Here is a 21,054-nt window from a genome sequence, read left to right on the forward strand (position 1 = left end):
CTCAGCCGAGCAGAGGCCACAGTAGCGCTACTGCTCCGTGCGGGGCAGAGAGGCTCTGACCAGGCGCAGCGAGAGACGGCTGGAAGCGACGCCCACTGACCTGGCCGCTCTCAGCCCCGCAGCAGCCGGCGGGACCCATCCCCCGCTCACCCCAAGCGCAGCCCCCGCCGCCTGAGAGCGCCTGCCCCGCCCCGCCCGTTATTCGCCGTTCGTGGCAGACGAGCCAGGGACAAGCTCGAGTCGCCTCCCCTTTCCCGCCTCAAAACTCCCGCTAACAAGGGCTGGCACTGAACCGAAGAGGAGGTGGCGGTTACCCGAGCGCGCGCGTGCGCACCCGGACTCGGAGCCATCTTGCACAGGCGCACTGGTAGGTATCCGACGCCCTCCGCCGTGTGCGGAGGTAGAATGTGACCGTACCGCCTCGATGGAAGAGGTTAGGACTCTACCACTGGGGAGCAGGGAACCGGTAGAACGTTATTCTGTATAAGGGCATACGTTAAAGTACATCCTCTCCCCAGGGCTCTACTCGTTAATGGAACGATCCATATTTAGCGCCCCTGGGAGAGTTTCGAGATATGAGCCGGTATCAGATGTCAGACCCCCCCCTTCCCCAGCCCGGAATAGTAGTGTCGGACTCGCGAACGGTCACGCGGGGCGGGACTGGGGGGAAGACTCTGAAGCTAGGCAGTACCATGGAAGGGAGGGCGAGTCAGCGACGTTCTCTCCGTACCTCAGCGCGGCGCGGCCCCGCCCCTGCGAAGCCGGGGGTGTGTGTGACGCTGCGCCCCCTAGTGGCGTGAGGAGGCGCTCGGGGCCCGGGCGGGGCTGCAAATCCCTTCTGGGCTGAGGTTCTGCGCTGCGGCCGCTGGCAGCGCGGGGGCGCTCTAGGGGCCTCCCGGCTCCGAGCTGCTCCAGGGGCTGACGGGGAACGTGGGCAGCCCGAGGGCTCCGTTCAGTCCCGACAGGGGGGGAGGCGCTGCCCCAGTGCCCTCTGCACCGTGGGGCCTGCGTGCACTGCTGCTGCCCGGGGCCGTGCCTGGGCCGGGTCATTTCTCCCCTGCTGGCCCGCCCGCCGCAGGGACACCCGAGTGTAACAGCCCCGGTCTGGCCTACAGCGGCGGCGGGGGTGACACAACCAGCCCTGCCATGTCCTAGTCACTTCCCAAGAAGATGTGCTTTTGAGGAGTGTGGTGGCGTGGCCCTGTTGGTCCCAGGGTGTGTGAGAGACAAGTTGGGTAAGGTAATAGCTTGTGTTGGATCAACTTCTGAGGGTGAAAGAAGAGACCAATTTTCCCACTCGCTCCTCTTGAAACCTTCAGTTCTGGTGTTGATCCAAAGCCCGTCTTCTCTTTCAGCAACAGAAGTTGGTCCAGGAAAAGCGATTACCTCACTCACTGTGTCCCTCTTTTAAGGAAACTCATTGCTATCAGGACAGTGGGCCACTTCTGCACCCTTCCTCCTAACCAGCTGCTTTCCCAGATTCTCAAATGGGAATTATCTTGGTCTATGTTTTCATACAGGAACTTTTGACAAGCCTGCTTGCTGCTCTTTCGCTGGTGGAAGGACCAGACATCTTGCATTGGCACATACATTTATATTAAAAATTGCATAAAGCCCTAATATTTATATGTAACATACATAGTACATTTAAATTGCTTTTTGTCTTCAAAGCATTTTAATAATTCATCTTCAGCTGCCTGAGGCTTGCAGTTTGTGGGGTCAACACCACTTCCCCCCAAACCACAGCCATGTTTAGACCTGGTTTTCAAAGGTGCCTTGCACATGCAGCTCCAAATAAGGGTCATGGTACCAAATTAGCTGGCAAAAAATTGACATGCAAAATTATAGACCTCTTCTATGTTGATGTAAGTAACTTGTTTAAGGTCACAAAAGGCAGCGTCTGAGGAAGTCACATGCATAATCCATCAGCTTATCCTGCCTCTTCATACTGTCAAAGCAGTTACAAACATTGTATTCTTACTTGCCTGGATAAGTGAACAGAAATTACTTGTTCAAGTTCAGTTTCAATACTGCAGTTAATACTAGTTCGCTATAATTCCATAAAATATATCCTTACTGCTACAGGTGTGATAAATGAAAGGGGGAGTGGGGGATACCTCCCTTTTATGAACACCCAGCCAGCCAGTTAGCTACACAATCCCTGTTAGTAGCTGTTCTCTGCTTGCTTTACCTGTAAAGGGTTAAAAAAAGCCAATAGGTAAAAGGAAGGGAGCAGGCACCAGACCAAAGGAGCCAATGGGAGGGCTAGAACTTTTTAAAATTGGGGGAAAAAAACTTTCCCTTTGTCTGTCTGTCTGTCGTTCCCCAGAGAGAGGGGACAAAGCAGGGCCAGAGCTGGGACTATGCTGTAAAAAGCTTTGAGCCAAGTATGAAAAATCATCAATCATACCTAGAAACTACTTACTGAAAACCCTATATATGTAAGTAGATCAGGAAATGTCTAGGAAGATGCGATTAGGTTTATTTCTTTGTGGCTTGTGGACTCCTCTGTGCTAACCCCCAAATGCTTTTGTTTTGCTGTAACCATTAAGCTGGACCTCAAGAAAACCATTCTTGATGCTTGATTATTATATTTCCTCTTTTTAAATTTAGTAATAGCGTAAGTTCCAGATGTTTTCTTTCTTTTTGTTTTTAATAAAGTTTACCCTTTTTAAGAACAGGTTTGGGTTTTTGTGTCCTAAGAGGTTTGTGCATATGTTGTTTAATTAGCTGGTGGCAATAGCTGATCTCCTTTGTTTTCTTTCTCAGCTCTTCCCGGAGGGCTTGAGGGTACCCCACAGGGAAGAATTCCCAAGTGTGCGTTCCTGGGTTCAAAGAGTTTTTTTTTGCATTTGGGTGGTAGCAGCATCTACCCCTCCAAGGTCAGAGAGAAGCTGTAATCTTGGGAGTTTAAGAGGGGCCAGTATTAATTTTTAGAATCCTTATGGGCCCCCACCTTCTGCACTTGAAAAGCCAGAGTAGGGAATCTTGACAACAGGAAAGGAACGCTTGTATATCAAAGCTGTTGGCTTTAGTTGTGGTGAGATTTTTGAAACCATCTGAGTGGAAAGAGCACATATCCCAATGACTTTCAAGGTACTTTTGAAAATACCACTCTCAGTCCCCAAGGGTGTAGGAGTGTATGTAGGCATTTCTAATATTTGCCACGTGAGAAAATGAAACATGGAAAGGTAAATTGTGATCATCTTCCTCAGTGGGAGTGTCTGGGTGCTCAGCACTTTTGAAAATCAAGCCATGTATTTAGGTACCTGAATGTGGGCTTAGGAGCCTAAGGCTTTTGCTACACAGCTCTTGTTGAATAAGCTATTCCCCATATGGACACTTCCAGAATAAAAATGACGTTATTCTGAAATAACTACTTTACTCACATAGCTCACTCTTATTCTGGAATAGTGTGTCCATGTGGGGGAATTATTCTGGAATAGCTAAATTATACCAGTAAAACTGGTATTTTCCTGTGTAGACAAGGCCTAGCTTTAGCCTCCTATTTTAAAAAAACTTGGCCTGTTTTTCCTGTTTATAGACAGGCTCTTCCAGGAAGCAGATGAGTGGACCAAGCTGGAAAGGCTACCACTCAGCCCAAAGTGCTGCTAAGATGATAATGCTGATACATAGAACTTAAACTTCACATCTTCAAAGTGCTATACAATCCTTAACTAAGCTTCACACCACCCATGTGTGGCATATAAAATATTCCTATTTTATACCATGGAAAACTGCGATACAGGGCTGGATTCATTGCAGGTTTCACCAGCACAGCAAGCTTCCCGCAACTTTCCTCCTGTCTGGGAGGGTCTGCAGCTGGCCAGCACAGCTCCACTACTACATATTGTTGGCAAGGGGATGCACTGAGGCTGAACTACTCTGCCTTTCAGCTTGGGACCAAGTCAGTTCAGATAAAAACAACTCAAATCTTTGCCAAAGAACCAAACTATGAAAACTATTAAAAACATATTCAAGTGACTTTTTATCCTCATATATTACTTCCATTCTTGCAATCTTGTGAGATTTTTCCAGCCCAGTTTTACAGATCAGTGAGGTCAAACTTTTAAACTCAGAGCACTTCTGTGAACTGAATCTTCACATTTTTTCAGGTTTGTCTGTTCCTAATTGGTGGAGAAAGCTTTGGGGTGGGCTGCCCAAAATATACTGTTAAGATGCATGTGAAGATCTGAATGGACATTTATGTTGGGGGAGTCATGAATTCTGTCAGGGTGCTGTTTCTGGATGAAGACACTTCTATGACAGACTTGAACTCTTGTCAGAACTGTAGAGTACATCCAGGTGAGGGGTCAGTAATTGGTTCAGCTTCTCTCCTTTCTCTGACAGCAATTGTTTCTCTTTTCTGTGGAGTGGGGAAGCGAGAGAGCGAGAAAAGCAATATAAACTGTTCAAAGGTATTTTCAAGTAGTAAGAAAAATCTTTTCTAACCTTAAATCACCTAGAGCAATCAAACAAAGTTTAGGAGAGGATTTCTTCACCACTTTGGAACTGACATTAGCTAACCCTTGTATCCCCAAATCCATAAACATTGAAAGCTCTGCATTCCATAACCCCTCCAAACTCAGTCTCTTAATCACCCTGTTAACCTCACCAAAATTCATGATCACCCTTCCAAAACAAACTATATTCTCAAACTCCTTTGGATGAACATTAGCTCACAGATTCCACCTAAAGCAATGTCAGAAAAACACCACACTGCATCTCTGTACCCCCCTGGAATAACTAACTGCACAAAGCCATCCCCATATTTCCTCATGCCCTGAAACTCCTCTGGAATCAATGTTAGCTAACAGGTTTCGCCTGTAGCAGACAAGGAAATCATCAGTTGGGTTCAGATCATCACAGAATATGCTAGAATGAAACTACACTCATTTTTGTACCTGAGGAATTCTTGCTTCTCCTTCCACTGGTGCTGGTCAAAATCCTTCATTTCTCTGCAGTGTCTCTGGTGCACTGTTTTGAAGGCATCATCCAGATGGCGAATATGATTAAAACCTTGTCGGATCACATCTGCATAGGTTGGAGTGGACTCCGTAGTTTGAAATGTAAAAGAAAAAAATATTGTCTGCTTTGTTTTTTCTTTGCTAAATGACATATGAGAGGAACAATAGGGGATGCATAAGTTAGGACTGAGATGAATTGGTAGAGCTGTAGCAGGTAGGGGATGGGGACTCAGGACTGGAATAGCACAGGACATTTAAGGTCAGGATTGGGGCGTACTGGCAGAGCTTTATGTCAGAGAGGTTAGGATTAGTATAGCAGGGATCTTCATTGTTAGGATCAAAGGAGCAAGGGTGGTAAAGGCTGAGCCTCCCTCCTGGCATTGCTCCCTTAAGTTTTATAAGCACTCAAACTCCCCAGTAGAAAAACTTGCATTTTAACCCCAATCTAATTTATTCCATGCCTTTTTCAATTAGACAGCATTTTATCTCCCATTTTTATTCAGGTGCTCCCTCCCATATTTGTTTTCTTAACCTTTCTGTTCTGTTACTGAGAGCCTGTCAGCCTGACTCTGTTCAATGCAAAGCAGTCCCCTTGAAGGTTACCACCAGTATGGTTATACATTGGCTCCACACTATCTGGCCTATCTATAAACGTGTTCTTATATCACCTCTTTTTCAATCTGGTCTCTGGCAGTCTGAAGCCATAATCAACTTCAGGTTTGGTCCTGCAACTGAACAAAGTTCTGCAGCCACACAGACTAAGCCAGCAATCCACCGACCGGGGAAGGAGAGTAAGCAAACTCTGACCTTTCTCTGTTTTCCTCGCTGAAGCGTATAAGAGGGCATTAGAAACGTGATAAAGGGGCTAGGACTGGTTTATGAAGAGAGATTAAAATAACTAAATATGTATAACTTGGCTAAGCAATGTCTAGGGGTATAAGAAAGGGATGTCACTCATTTACAATAATATGAAGGGTACAAACATAAAGAGGGAGACAATTGTGTTAGGTGGTCAGAAGATAGAACTAGAAGTAGTTGGATGAAAATGAGTGGTGATTAATTCAGGCTGGCTTTCAGGAAACACAAAGTATGAGGTTTGTTAGCTTGTGGAATAGTTTCTCAATGGAAGGAGGGAAAGCCCTAAAGCTTGAGATATTTACTATTGAACCCAGAAAAAATTCAATAATATGCTGTCAGGAATAATTCTGCACTCGTGGGGAATGGATAGAACGTAACCTAACAAGATTTTTCCATCTCTGATTTCTCTGAGTTGATCATAAGGATATGGTATAGGCTTGCAGATCTCCCTCCTGTGAATCAAGATGTCTTGTCCAGACTGTGGTTCAACATTATAGCTCCGGAGGAAGTGCTGAATTAGTGGGCTGTGTCCATTGATGTTAAAGAGATGCCAAGTGAAGTCAGGGCCCTGACAAGCTGGGTGTGACTGGAGAGGGGAAGAAACAAAGGAAAAGAGGCTATTAATTATATCAAAACGAAGTCCAAAGAATAAGGCATGTAATATCCCTAATGATTCATATTCTGAGTGAAAGATAAAATAATCCCCAAATATATAGCCATTGGAAATGCAGTGAAACCTGTCCATATAGGCACCTGACTACACTGAGGTGGGAGATCACCCTGAAGCCGCCACCTCCTCCAGTATAGGGACTCGGCAGTGAGGCTGCATCTGACCCTGACACAGTGCAAGGGCTGGGCCTGCCCCAGAAACACCCTGGGGCCCTGCCCCTCTGTACCAGGTGCACCAGGCGTGGTTGGGCAGGTTTAGCCCAGCAGGATCCACGTGTGGAGGGGCTTATTGTGGGAGGATCCAGGTGTGGGGTGAGAGGTTTCTATGTGGGGCAATCTGGGTGTGGGCAGCTCAGTGGGAGATCTGGATGCACAGGGGCTCATTGGGGGTTCCGGGTGCAGGGCAATGGGACTCTGGAAGGGATCCATGTGAAGGTGGTTGGGGCTCGGGGCGGGGGGGAGGGGCCTGGGAGTGGGGCTTGATGGGGTGGGGATCCAGGTGCAGCTGGTTGGGGATCAGTGGGTTGGGGGTCTGGATGTGGGGGGCTCATCAGAGGGGTCCAGGTGTAGAAGGGTAGGGCTTCTCAGGGTGAGGAGTCGATGGGCCTGCTTAATGGGGGAGCCCCAGCTGCTGCTGAGGGGAAACTGCATGCCAGGCTCCCACTTCCCCCCACAGTTCCCCATTCCCTTTTCTTCTCCATCCCCCTCCCCTCACTCCCACATTCACCTCCCCCTGCCCTATACCACCCCCTTCCTTCTCCACTGTCTCTTCCCCTCACTCCCTCCCTCATTTTTCCCACCCCCTATGACATTATTGACATGAACTGTGACCATATAGATCATTGTTGCAACCAAGCTCGTATAGTTGCACCAAATCTTGTACAAAAAAGGTCAAGTAAGGTGTCTATGAAAAGGTTGTAATTTGCTGGTTATGATTATACTGTCTGTATGTGTGTATCATTTTTGTATGTGAAGTTATGAATATGGGCTATGTACTTGTATTAAATATTATGGGCACTACTGGGAGGTGGTTCTAATTGAACACTTCACTATATAAGTACATTCTGATTCCCAGCCATCACAGTGCTACTGCAGCAATGGCAAACTGGCTGTGAAGGGTTGCTGTGTTAGGAATGGAAGAACTGTGAATCCAACCATCTGTTGTTAGACTGGGTGTGAGAAAGATTAAAAGCATCAAAGGGAAAGTGGTAAGGGAAGCTGGTTGTGGGAGAATCCACAACCACTGACTTCAGTATTATCTTGACCTGAACAAGAAAATGAAAATAAACCCAGAGTGCTATAGTAGAGGAGAAGTGCTCTCAAATAATTCAAATGTGTTGGGAATTTATTTAAGCTCTGTAATAGTACATGCTCCCAGGGGAGGGAGTTGAAGGAGGGAATAAGGGCTTCCCATACAGTCTTCTGTGGCAGAAGACTGAGGACTTTAATGAGGGACTTACACAGGCTGTAGAGGGAGGGTATGTGGATGTGCACTGGGAAAGCAAGTATTTGTCTGTATTAGCTAGGGCAAATCCACCATGACAACCATAGAATCATAGAAATATAGGGCTGCACGTGACCTCAAGAAGTCATCAAGCCCAGCCCTCTACACTAAGGCAGGACCAAGTAAACCTAGACCAGTGCTAAAGGTGTGTGTCCAGCCTATTCTTAAAAATCTCCAGTGATGGAGATTGTAACCTCCCTTCGAAACCTGTTCCAGAGCTTAACTATCCTTCTAGTTAGAAAGCTTTTCCTAATATCAAAACTAAATCTCCCTTGCTGCAGATTAAGCCTATTACTTCATGTTCTTCCTTCAGTGGACATGGGGAACAAATAGTCACCGGCCTTTTTGTAACAGCCCTTGACATATTGGAAGACTGTTATCGGGTCCCTCCTCAGTCTCCTTTTCTCAAGACTAAACATGCCCAGTAATTTTTTTTAACCTTTCCCCCAGGTCAGGTTTTCTAAACCTGTTATGATTTTTGTTGCTCTCCTCTGGACTCTGTCCAACTGTCCACATCTTTCCTAAAGCATGGTGCCCAGAAATGGACACAGTACTCCTGTTGAGGCCTCACTAATGCTGAGTAGCGTGAGACCATTAACTCTCGTGTCTTATATACAACACTCCTGTTAATACACCTGGGAATACTAGCCTTTTTTGCAACTGCATCAGATTGCTGACTCATATTCAATTTGTGATCCACTGTGATCCCCAAATCCTTTTCAGCAGTACTGCCGCCTAGCCGATTAATCCCCATTTTATGGATGGGATTTTGATTTTTCCTTCCTAAGTGTAGTACTTGTTTTTATTGAATTTCACCTTGTTGATTTCAGACCAGTTCTCCAATTTGTCAAGGACATTTTGAATTGTAATCCTGTCCTCCAAAATGCTTGCAACTTCACCCATCTTGGTGTCATCTGCAAATTTTATAAGCATACTCTTCACTTCATTATCCAAGTCATTCATGAAAATATTAAATAGTACCAGATCCAGGACTGACCCGTGTGACCCCACTAGATGCCTCCTCCCATTTTCCACTGACTGCATCCGATGAAATGAGCTGTAGCTCACAAAAGTTTATGTTCAAATAAATTGGTTAGTCTCTAAGGTGCCACTAGTACTCCTTTTCTTTTTGCGAATACAGACTAACACAGCTGCTACTCTGAAATCCTCCCACTTTGACAGTGAACCATTGATAACTACTCTTTGAGTAAAATCTTTCAACCAGTTGCGCACCCACCTTGCAGTAATTTCATCAGGATCGTATTTCCCTAGTTTGCTTATGAGACTGTCAAGTGGAACTGTGTCAAAAGCTGTACTAAAATCAAGTACGTGGGGCAGCTGGTAAGGATTCCTTTCTGGAGTTCCGAGGATATTTTGGTGTTAACAGCATGGGACAGGCACCAGTAGATGTCTGCCATACCAGAGGAGAGGAAACGCTTACTCAGTCTGTCACAACTTCTCCCATCCCGTCTCGACGCACAGCATTACCTCTCTATGGAGTGGGGCGATCTTTAGCCGCCTTGTTTCAAATGTGTGTTGGGGCTGCTTCCAAGCACTTTTCAGGTCATCCTTTTCAGGCTGCAGATCATGTGGCATGGTATGAGGGTTGATGCCTGGGGCAAGAAAGAAACATCAGCTGTAAGATATCTCCTCACCATTCAGTTGTTATCATACTTCTCTTAAATCAATATAGTAGAGGAATAAAGATGTGACTGATTCAGTAGAAGTAGTAGGAGGCAGTGATACACACATACACACCATAAATCCATCCCAAAAGAAGCAATGGCACTAATTCAACTACAGAAAGAAAGCTCACACACGTACAAGCAGCTCTGATATATTCTGATCAGTAGAAATCAGTGGGGTGAACAAACCCACTCCTACTTGTCATATAGGGAACACACACCTGTTACATTGCAAGGGGAGCATGAAACAGCTAGTCCTTAGAAAGTCTGAATAAATCAAAGAAGATTTCATCTTTCTTCCCAATCCTTTACCTTTCAAGGACATAGATGCATGTACAACTTCCTTGGAGCCGAGGTCCAGGCTTGTTTGATCAGGTTGGTGCTTGTTGACAGTTTGGCCCAAAGACATGCGTTTCTGGGACCAAGAAAGAAGGAAAGGAAGGAAAAAAGTTTAATGGACTCATACATCATGTTGATAGGATTAGTGCTTTAATAGTCTCTATCCCCCTGAAAAATGTTGTTTGCCCCCCCACTGATACATAACTGCCTTTGAAGAGAAATACTGTCTCTATCAGCAACGCTACATAGTAGAGTCATACGAAAGGAAATAAAAAATAACCTCTTAAATTGAAACTACAGGAAAAATTTTAGGTTGGTAGAATGTAACTATGTGGGTTGGTAGATAGCTAAGACAGCTGCTGAATTCTCTGTGTAATGAAAAGTGACTGATAGGAACACTTCCTAAAATGCTCCAGCCTTCTGAAGCCATCTGGCTCTGGCTGCAGAATGTCTGGAAATGGCTTCCTTCAAAGGCTGTCAATTCAAGTTTGCTCAAGAGCAACAAACTAGCATTCTTTCCCAGCTTCCATCCTTCTGGCCTGGAGATCTACAGCATACATCTAGAGGTGACTGGGTTTTGTAACTTAGTGAATCTCTAGAAATCCCTTCACCTCATAGCTCCTCCATGAATCATGATATCCCTTTGCCACCCTCCAGCAACAGAGCAGTATGGGTGAGGGAAATACTTTTTCTCCAGAGGCAAGACCTAGGCTGGGCTGCGACCAATAGGTCCTGCTTGGGCTAGACAAATTCAGACTGACAATAAGGCATAAATTTTTAACAGTGAGAGTAATTAACCACTGGAACAATTTACCAAGAGCCGTGGTGGATTCTCCATCACTGGCCGTTTTTAAATCAAGGTTGGACATTTTTCTTAAAAGATCTGCTCTCGGAATTATTTGGGGGAAGTTCTGTGGCCTGTGTTACACAAGAGGTCAGACTAGATCTGTGAATATGCAACCCACTTGGATAAAATGGATATCATGATGTACACAAAGCTTCTTCCAGCTCACAAATTGATCCAAAGAACAATAAAGGTGATCTGGGGACTGGAAGGACTGCTTTACTTATATTAAAAGAACAAAATACAGTCGGCTATATTCAGCTTGATCTAGGGAGATGGAGGGGGTTTGATATAACTGTCTACAAACATTTGAAAGCAGACACTCTCAATAAAAAATTATAGAGATGAGCAAGACCCAGCCCCCATGTACATGTTTTATAGAAGGGAATAAAAGCCTTTGTTGGGGGTGGGGGAGGAAGGGAAGTGTATTCTTCCCTAAGGAAATGTTTGGTTAGTATATCCCATATGGTGGATTTCAAAGACAAAAATCTGTTTTTCTCCTAATTGTGCTTATTTTTCTAACACCATTTACTAAGGAACAGGCAGACCTCAATACTGATCATCCATTCCCTCCTCCCTCTCTCCCCAGCACATATCCTTTACAATACAGTAAAGGTCAGCTGGAACCTAATTTACTCCCACTGTACATGAGCAAAATATGCTGCTCCAATCATGTCACTCCCCACTTTGAAGCTCTTCACAATCACTGACTTCTATATCAAGTTCAGTTTTCTCAACCTTTCATTCAAGAGTTCTGCAAAATTCAGCCCCTGCCCACATCTCACTTAATACCGGCCTCCCACTGCCTGTGCTCTTTCCATGCCATGCTTCTCAATACCTCTTTTGTACTTTTTTCTCCACTCTTGTCTTCATCTTCTATGAAATATCCACACTCCTGAGAGATATAGTTAAACCGATGTAACCCCCAGTGTAGACAGTGCTAGGTCAAATTAAGAATTATTCTGTCAACCTAGCTACCGCTTCTTGGGCAGATGGATTAACTACAGTGACAGGAGAACCCCTCCCACCAGTGTAAGTAGTGTCAATGCTGCAGCACTACAGCTTTCCTGCTTCTTGTGCACCAAATGACCACCTTTTCCTCCCTCCTAAAACACTGCTATTCCGCAAAGCTCATCCGTGTTAATATGCGCAGGAAATCAGTGTTAACCTTAGGCTGGAAATTAGAAGGTTTCTAACTCTCAGAGGACTGAGGATATGGAACAGCCTCCCGATAACAAACTAACTAATTTTAAAATGGAGCTTGGCAAGTTTATGAATGGGATTATATGACAGGAGTGCCACAATAACAGAAGACTGGACTCGATGACCCAGGATGTCTCTTCCAGTCCTATGTCCTATATTCCTTAATCTATCAAAGAAAGAAATGTATTTATAAGCAACAAAAAGATACCTACTCTGATATCTAATCTAAGATAACTGTTTTATCTATAGCATTTCTAAGATACTGGTCACCTTTTATCTAAGTACAGACATTACTGCTTTTACATCCGTCCATCATCTGGTCACTTGGCCCAAGACTTTCAAAAACAGGAGCCTTACCTTAGACTCAAAAATAAGGAGCGAGAGTTTCAAAATCAGAGCACTTAACAGTTCCCATTAATACCAAAGGACATGCTAGGTATGCAGCGCTTTTGAAATCTGACGATTTATTTAGGTACTTAAATATGGATTTAGGAGACTAGCTATAGGCTCTTAATTTTGAAAATCTTGATCCTTGTGTTTTATGAACTTGATCTTGCACTTTCTTTGCATGTAGAATTCTCATATGTTCTAACTTAGAAGATAAGGCCTTGTACAAAACAGAGGAAGACAGAGCATGCTGACACGCCATAAAATCCATAAATAATAAGTTACTGTTGCTAGCTGGTTAAACTTGGAACACAAGCAATGTGCTAGATTATTAGTGAATTAACAAATAAATAGTGAGAAGTGATTGTATGTTTATCCATAAAAATAATTCACGCTGCTTCATCTCCCTTTTTGTGTAACAAAATTAAATCTGCAGCACACTGACTTCGGTCTCTTTCTACTTTTGAGATGAGTACAACCATATCACTTGGGTCAGTGCCTACCATTGTGGCTATTTAAAACATTTTAAAAACACTTTTAAGCATCAAGAAAAGTTATTTGCTGCAATGCAGCAATGCAAAAACAATATCTATCTTATCATTTAACCAGACACTCAAATTCACAGTTATAGATGGAGTGCTCACATTTCACTTGCACTACATCTTTTCATTGAAGAGCTCCCTTGCTGTTTCAATATGAGTTTCTAATCATGGTACACTTTCACCTGTAATACAGTAGAACCTCAATTTTATGAACACTAGTCTTATGAACAATCAGTTATATAAACCATTTTTTCTGACAGGAAAAGAAATCATTTAAACAAAAGTGATGTCAGTAAAGAATAAGTTAACATCCCTTCGTGTTCCAATTCTTTCAGTGCATTGGAAATTGCTTTGCAGTAGTTTGAAGAAGAGGAAAGGAATGTGGTACACCATACTGCAACTTATTCACCATACCTACTGTAATTTTGAGATATTCAATTTTATGAACTCCTCAATCCCCAAGTATTTCGTAAAATAGGAATTCTACTGTATTCAGATTTTGTGAATCTTAGTAATATTCAAGCACTTGAAACAGGCGTCTAAACCAAACATGCCTGTATGTCTGCCCTGCCTCTCTGACTTCTTTGTTTCTTGGGAAGATTCTTCCTTGGCTCAGGGAATAAGACTATGGGTAATGATTATCAAGGTCTAAGGCTAGCTAGTAAAGGATTCCCTCTGAGTGTAAATCCAAAGATAGCAGAGGAATTGTACAAAGTGTTTACAGAAAACATAACTCAGAGTAATGGGACGAAGATGAGCAAAGATAAAAAAACAGATGGCTGTTAGGAAACCTTTCCAAATGGTGAGGGGAAAGTCCCTTCTCCCAAGTCATTTAACAGCCAATTGGACAAAAGAACAGGGAACAAATCTGCACTAGCAGGAGAAAGGGGAAAGATGAAGAGATGTGAAATGGATCATTTCAGTCTCAAATGTCTCTGTTTCTATGACATCCTCCCTTGCCTTGTTGCATGTCTTCATGAACAAGATGCTCTTTACCTTGTATGGTTGAATGGATGGCTGAGGAGTCTTTTCTGGGTTGCCAGAAGCCTTTGAGGAAGCAAAGGGGACAGAGGATTCTGGGAAAAAACAGTGATACATATTGCTCATCATTTTAAAATCTGTGACCTAGGACCAAGTCCCGCTCAAGAGCACACTCTCTACAAAACTCTGTTTACTTGCGACTCAATGCAGTCACTGAATGAGACCTTGGTTCTGTCCCTGTATTTACAGTCTGTATTTGTTAAGGTCCTTTGTGTTCCTTATCGAATGATGAATATTTTCCTCCATCCCTATTAAATGCACCACCCTTGTTGCAATCACACGTCATGACCTTGGATGGGATCCCCTTTGGGATCTGTCAAAACCACTTCTAAGCTGGCCAGAGTGGGTACTGATGAGTAACATAATGTGCTCCCTGCTTCCCTCCAGCACTTGCATCCCTTGCTGACCCAGAGAGGAATGAGAACCTAGGACAGGGAACGAAGCCAGGTCTCCCCCACGGCAGTGCAGAGTATTACTCCTATAGAACCAAGCCTGGTCCCTGCAGCTCTCCCGTTGCCTGATGAAATAGAGAATAAGAGACAAACAGAGAATTGAATGCAAATCTGCATGCTGGCAAAGAGCACTTATCCCTGCTTAGGACAGGTCATCGCCAATCATTCAAAAGTTCTTTAGCCAGGATGCTCTGTTTGCAAATGAGTATTTATCAGTTCTCTCTGACAAAAGGGCAGCTCACGAATACATCATTCAGATACAATATATCAGCATGAAGCCAGGCATCTGACTCATGCTGTGCCATTTTTCTAGCTCCACAGCACAGGTGTTTGTTGGTCCTGCAAAGACAAGGCATCTTGTATGGAACAGTGGATGCTTGGTTTGGACACCAAGCCCCTGTTTAGCTCAGCAGAAACATGGGGTGAAGCTATCGTCAGTGCTCTTACCTGTCCTCTGCTTTCCCTTTGTTGACAGCAAGTCTTCCCTCCTAAATCTCTCTGGTTCCAGGTGGGAGTAGTCCCAGCTACTGTAGCTCCCTGGGACAGGCAGTGTCCCTAAGGGGGAGGGTAAATGAGAAATAGTGAGAGAGACTGGAAATGAAGAAGAGAGAAATAGCAAAAGAAGTAGTAACAGAAAGAGAGAATACAGTTTGGCACTTTTCATCTTCAGAGTTGCAACTAACATTAACTAAACCTCACAATGCCCCAGAAGATGCTCTATCATCCACATTATACGGATGGAGATGCCAAGGCAGAAAACTGGTAATTGACCAAGACATGAGAGGAAATCTGCCCCGGGACTGGGCATAGAATTCAGGAGTTGCTTGCTCCCAATCCTATGTTCATACTATGATTAAGACTAATATTAAAATTATTATTTCACTTGAGAGGAGAATATAAGAGACAATCAAAGTAACAGAAAGAGAGAGTGATAACGAAGCTGAGAATGAGACAGAGAGCAGAATGAAGAGACATATAGAAGTGTGATAAACTGAGGAAGGAGGGGGTGGTAAGAGCAAAGTGAAAACCCAGTTTGCAGGGAATATTCATTGCTTCAGAGGCTGAAAATGTCCACTGGACTTTTATCTCCTGTCTATCAAAGAGGGATGAACTCCAGGAAGAAAACATCCCACCCAGAACGCCTGACTCCCAGGAATTGATTTTATGTTTGCTGCAGGCCACCAAGGTGAGCAAGATGATGGACAAAGGATGACCAGGAATTTCTCCCAGAGATCAGGAAATTGTGTGCCAGGGTCCCATATTTAGAGCTGGGTGAAATTTTTTAGATTAACAGTTTATTCACCAAAAAATGAAGTTTTGGTCAACCTGAAACTATTCATGAATTTGACTCAGTTTTGACAGAGAAAAACTTTTTCCAGGCCAGCAACTAGGAGATATGGATTCAAATCCCTCCTCTGAATCAGGCAGAGAGAAGATATGAATCCACATCTCATACCTCCCAAGAAGGGCTTTAATTACCAGGTTATAGAGTTTTTGTCATCAGGGCCACACAGAGATTTTGGGGGATCCAGGGCAAAATCCAAAACCACACTCTTCCAAAACAATTACCACTAAGGGGAAGCCCCGGTGGGAGAGCGGGGAAGTCTGAAGAGCGAGCTCACCCCACAGTGACTGCTCCTGTCCCAGTGGGCTGGGCCCAGCTCCCCACTCTGGGCATGGTGACATGGCGCACAGGATCACAGTACCATTCTGCCTGACCACTTTTCCCTCATGATAGAGGGGCTGCCAGACCAAACCTGAGTGGCACTGTGACCCCACAGACCAGGCTACAACCCAACTCAGTTTAAGAGCCCTCAAATGGGGGCCTGGAGCAAATTGTCATCCCCCCTACCCTCCAGCAGCCCTGGTCCTCATTCACTCTCTCTTTGGCCCTGTGAATATTTAAGTATTTATAGAAAGTGAAACTGCTTCCACAGGAGACTGAGAGCAACACAATTTAAACCAGCCTGGTGGTTACAATGCTTACCTGGGAGAGGGGAAATCTGAGTTCAAGTCCCTGCTCCAGAGTGGGGATTCAAACCTGGGTCTCCCATATTCCAGGCAAACACCCTAATCACTGGGCTAAACATTTTGGACATGGACATGCAGTTTGCTAGTCTGACAAAGACTTTTCACATTTGCTGACAACTTCTGAACATTTTCAGAACTGAACAGAGCATTTTTTCTGATTCTTTTGGTCTGCTCTCTGAACCAAAAAGTCAATTATTCACTCAGTTCTATCCTTATGTTCCTCTCTATTCTTTTTGTTCCTTAGTACCACAGGATGGAAGGGGGGCTAGAGACATTTTTATTAAGGCCAGGGAAGGAAGGCAGTTTGAAAGGCTGGAAAGTATTCTCCTCCATTTGGCTGAATATGACCTGCACATATTGCCTTTTAAGCGGGAAGAAAAGACCCTCTCACCTGCCATCCACTCTGACAGCACATTGCAGAGCTGGGACTTGAACTCATGTGTATTGAACCAGGATCTTGGAAAGCTGGAGCAGAAGCAGGTGTACAAAGTTTGGCTCAGCAATGAAGGGAAAACCTAAGGGTAAAGCAAAGAAAAATCAGAACTCCATCAATCTAGACAGGTTAGATGAGAGATGGGGACAGACTGTTCCTTGTTAGAGCTTAAAAGGAGCTGTATTCCTTCCTCCTATATACAGGGACTATCCAAAATTCCAGTCCACGCAGATTCAGTCATAAAGGAATATCCTCCATTTTAATATAAACAATCATTTAGCCAGCACTGTAATTCTGTTTCTTGTGCCATTTCTCCTGTTTTTTTACATTAGAAACATCAAGAATGTTAAGTCTGGTTTGTTGGAAGACTTCTTAGTGTACGTGGACCTCTCATACCTTAACTGAGGGGATGAGGGGGATGCTGAATCCTAAACAAAGCCATCCCGTCTCCCAAGTATTTGTTCAACACCGGCATTACACAGGTGTTCAGACACACAAACCAAAACCTAAGTTTCAAACAGTTTGAATAAAAATCTCTTCCCTTCAAAGTTGCTCAGCTTTCAGTCCCTTGTGATGTCACTAGTTTTCCAGTCATTATAGAGTCTTCTAGGGGGAGAAAGGAATTTCTAAATCTAAGAAACAAGCAGAAAAATGTTTGCATAGTTGGAAGCAAAGGAGGAGACAAACCCCCCCCTTTTTTTTTAAATTTGGTCATGTTTACCAAAAGGAAACAAGAGGCCACAAAATCAGATAGGCCTTCAGTGTGGAAATACAAGATCCCTGGAATAAGGATAAAAAACTGAAGTGAGAGGAAGAAAGAGAGCCAGACAACAAAGTCAAGGGAAAATGAAGAAAGGAAGCTGTGGCAGTAAATAAATAACTCAAGTACAGAGGGCAGAAAGAATTGGATGGAGTGCATCTCAATGGAGGCAAAGGAGCAGGGTGGGGGAGAAGTAAACCTATCCCCTCAAAAACAAAAACCACCACGGCACTAACATGTCATTCGCTGCCATCACATACTTCACTCTGCTTGTGTGTTCTACCCCTTCCCCCATCCTGAGTCTGTCTTGTCTGTATATATTATAAATTCTTCAGGTCAGGTACCATCTATTAGTCTATGTTTGTACAGCACCTCACACAATGGGGCCCCATTCTTGGTTGTGCCTTAGGCCCTACTGTAATAAATATGATTAATAAATAATAATAATTAATAATAAAGTGTGAGAAGTAGATACCAATGCTTCAACTTACTGAGTGGGGAGAACTGGAGAAGAAAAGGCAATCACAGATGCTGAGTCAGATGGAGAATTAGTTTTCAATGAGACAAGGAGATGGAAGGAGTCCGAAATAAAAAGGTTGGGGATCAGGGTTAGTTTCTTGGAGATGAACCAGAAATTACAGAAGAAACAGAAGGGAACAAGGAATTCAGAGGATGAGTAAGGATGAAGGAGAAGAGTCTGTGGGATGGGGATGAAGGCATGAGGATGAACAAGAGGAGGGTATGAAGAGTGGACCTTGATGGGGAGAGACAGAGCAGCTCCTCAGATCTCATTATCCCTACCCATGATTTTAGGTTATTAAAAGATATTCACAAGACAAGAGCATGAACCATATTGGCCATCATGGAGCATTCCAAACTGTGGCGATATCAGACAAGATAGTCTGATATTCAACAAGAGTTAAAGGCCAATTGATCACTGCACATTCCAAGCCCTGGAAGAATTAATTAGTAAATGCCCGTGAAGCATTCTAAAAATATAAAGTGCTATATATGGGGTAACTGTTGTTAGTGTCAGATTATCCCTGTGGCCAGAGATAAAGGGGCGGATAGTGCTGGATATTCCCAGGTCATTTCACTGCTTAAGTGTAAACTCTATTGCTTTTTCTAAACCATTTTACACTCACTTTAATAAGAGCATTCTGGTAGTGGAACTTGTGACAGTCAAACAGGAGGGCGGCATAATTCTTTGCAATGCGATCAAACAGCCGTCCCTGAATCTCTCTATTTGGCTACCAAGAAAGAAAGAAAGGAATGAATCATCAGAGAGGCATTCCCCTCCCCATCAAACCACAGCAACATGGAGATCCTCAAGCCTGTCTGAAGGTTTATGTTCTACTATGACATGAGCAGAGTGGATTGATTTAAATCACCAATTTTAATAATGATTTAAATCAGCAAGCAGGAAACGTTGATTTAAATAATCTATTTTAATCTTGTTATCTATTTGTACTCGTTAGCTATTTTCCTAAATAAAGTTTGAGTCTCAGTGGTTGGTAACCATTAAAACATGTTGATTTGTAACTAAATAGAGCCTTTACACTAAATTTGGTACATCTGACCTCCTTTATAAAGCATTTTGAGATCTACTGATAAAAGCACTATATAAGAGCTAAGTATTATTTTAATTATTTTATTTTGCTAACCAGGATGATACACTATACAGGATCTCTTCACTTGTCGTGAAAGTCGTCCCGGTTAACATTGTTTCGTTGCTGATCAATTAGGGAACATGCTCTTTTAAAGTTGTGCAATGCTCCCTTCAAACATGGTTTGGCAGCCCCCTGCTTTGTCCACTGCTTGCAGGAAGAGCAGCCCGTTGGAGCTAGCTGCTAGGGGCTTCGAATTAGGGTGGACCAGCAGCCCCCATAGCAGCTCCCCTAAGTTCCCTGTACAGCAGCTGCCCAGCAGGCTATCAATTCGGCAATTCAGCTGTCCCTCTGTCACTGCCATGTGCTGCTCCTGCCCTCTCCCTTGCAGCTGCTCCCTGAGCCTCTTGGGGAGGGGGTAGGGTGGGGTGTGGCTAATGTCAGGGTGTCTCCCTCCCCCCTGCTCCTGCACCCTGCTTATTCCATCTTCCATAGAGCGGAGGCAGCAGCCGAGGTGGGTCTCAGCTTGCTGATCTAATTAACAAGGCAGTGTACTTAAGACAGGGATCAGCATACTTAAAGGGGAAATGCACATCTCTCTCTCTCACACACACACACACACAGAGTGTGTGTCTCTGTCTGCTATGCTATCTCCCCTCCCTTCATTCCTTCTGCCTTGTAGAGCGTGAGGCTACATTAATAACAATGAGTTAACCCTTGAGGGCTTGTTCATCATTTTGCAGTAAGGCATTCCCTCGGAATATCCCACCCTCTGACTTCACCACCTCAACCAAGCTTCACAATCATCATTGCTGTGTACCAGTATTAAATTGTTTGTTTAAAACTTATACTGTGTGTGTGTATATATATAATATAGTCTTTTGTCTGGTGAAAAAAATTTCCCTGGAACCTAACCCCCCCATTTACATTAATTCTTATGGGGAAATTGGATTAACTTAACATCGTTTTGCTTAAAGTCGCATTTTTCAGGAACATAACTACAACATTAAGTGAGGAGTTCCTGTATTTATGGACATTTATTTAAGCAATTATATAGCTTAACATACATTTAGTTTAAAATGGCAAACGATGCATTTCGTATTTACACCTGATGATTAATTTTTTGCTCATGATTTGTGTCAAGGAACATTTGGATGAAAATTGGAATTCAATTAAAAATGCACAAAACATAATTTAAAATTTTTTATTAGTTAAATAAAACTATGTTTAATGTCCTGGATACATAGGGGAAAAGCAAAAATTTATCAAAACATATTTTGCATTTAAAACTAGCTGATTTATTAAAATATTATCTGTAGTTATGAATTTTGAACTGATTGTTTCTGGTCATCAACTTCCAATCAGTTTCTCAACTTTGAATGAGCTAATCATTGAACTGAACTTGTTGAATAAAATGAAATGAAGAAGAGGCAGTCAAAAGCTGGTTTAGAACTTCAACTTTGGTTCTAGGTGTTTAGCCAGTTCAATGGTTGGACTTTCTTTAAAACTTCAGCAGCAAAGATGTACTGCTTGAATATTACTTTTTAAATTTAATAGATTACAGTAAGTGTAGGTGTTAACGTAGAGTGTAATAAAGGACAGTTACCTTTTCCGTAACTGGTGTTCTTTGAGATGTGTTGCTCATGTCCATTCCATATTAGGTGCGTGTGCTCGCCACATGCACCGATGCTGGAAGTTTTTCCTTTAGCAGTATCCGTAGGGGACTGGCTCT

At 43.5% G+C, this 21,054-nt stretch overlaps 2 protein-coding genes and 1 long non-coding RNA gene across 19 annotated transcripts in view; 1 reads left to right on the forward strand and 2 right to left on the reverse strand.

Annotated features, from left to right (window-relative positions):
* DMC1 (DNA meiotic recombinase 1) overlaps window positions 1-810 on the reverse strand; it is a 36,058-nt gene extending 35,248 nt beyond the window's left edge. For 3 of the 14 annotated variants that reach the window (XM_037881689.2, XM_037881704.2, XM_037881605.2), the window contains exon 1: window positions 315-514. The gene's annotated coding sequence lies outside the window, so the exon portion shown is untranslated. Of the gene's footprint in view, window positions 1-100; window positions 282-314; window positions 560-691 lie in introns of those variants that run through there. The other 11 variants (XM_043543418.1, XM_037881654.2, XR_006289756.1 and 8 more) reach the window with 10 other exon arrangements.
* LOC122465149 lies at window positions 230-2,678 on the forward strand. The gene is made up of 2 exons (XR_006289760.1): window positions 230-367; window positions 1,356-2,678. It is a non-coding gene; the product is annotated as an uncharacterized LOC122465149 (long non-coding RNA).
* Window positions 2,679-3,981: 1,303 nt separating this feature from the next.
* FAM227A (family with sequence similarity 227 member A) overlaps window positions 3,982-21,054 on the reverse strand; it is a 43,026-nt gene continuing 25,953 nt past the window's right edge. For 3 of the 4 annotated variants that reach the window (XM_043543389.1, XM_043543388.1, XM_043543390.1), the window contains 9 exons: window positions 18,861-18,965; window positions 16,914-17,037; window positions 14,939-15,046; window positions 13,995-14,074; window positions 9,996-10,098; window positions 9,487-9,611; window positions 6,254-6,411; window positions 4,905-5,057; window positions 3,982-4,366 (listed from right to left, as the gene is read on the reverse strand). In XM_043543389.1, coding sequence (XP_043399324.1) covers window positions 4,261-4,366; window positions 4,905-5,057; window positions 6,254-6,411; window positions 9,487-9,611; window positions 9,996-10,098; window positions 13,995-14,074; window positions 14,939-15,046; window positions 16,914-17,037; window positions 18,861-18,965 — 1,062 coding nt within the window. In that variant the 3' untranslated portion in view covers window positions 3,982-4,260. Of the gene's footprint in view, window positions 4,367-4,904; window positions 5,061-6,253; window positions 6,412-9,486; window positions 9,612-9,995; window positions 10,099-13,994; window positions 14,075-14,938; window positions 15,047-16,913; window positions 17,038-18,860; window positions 18,966-21,054 lie in introns of all 4 variants that reach the window. The other variant, XM_043543387.1, reaches the window with a different exon arrangement.

Source organism: Chelonia mydas, chromosome 1 (genome assembly GCF_015237465.2).
Source record: "Chelonia mydas isolate rCheMyd1 chromosome 1, rCheMyd1.pri.v2, whole genome shotgun sequence".
Taxonomy (NCBI): Eukaryota; Metazoa; Chordata; order Testudines; family Cheloniidae; genus Chelonia; species Chelonia mydas.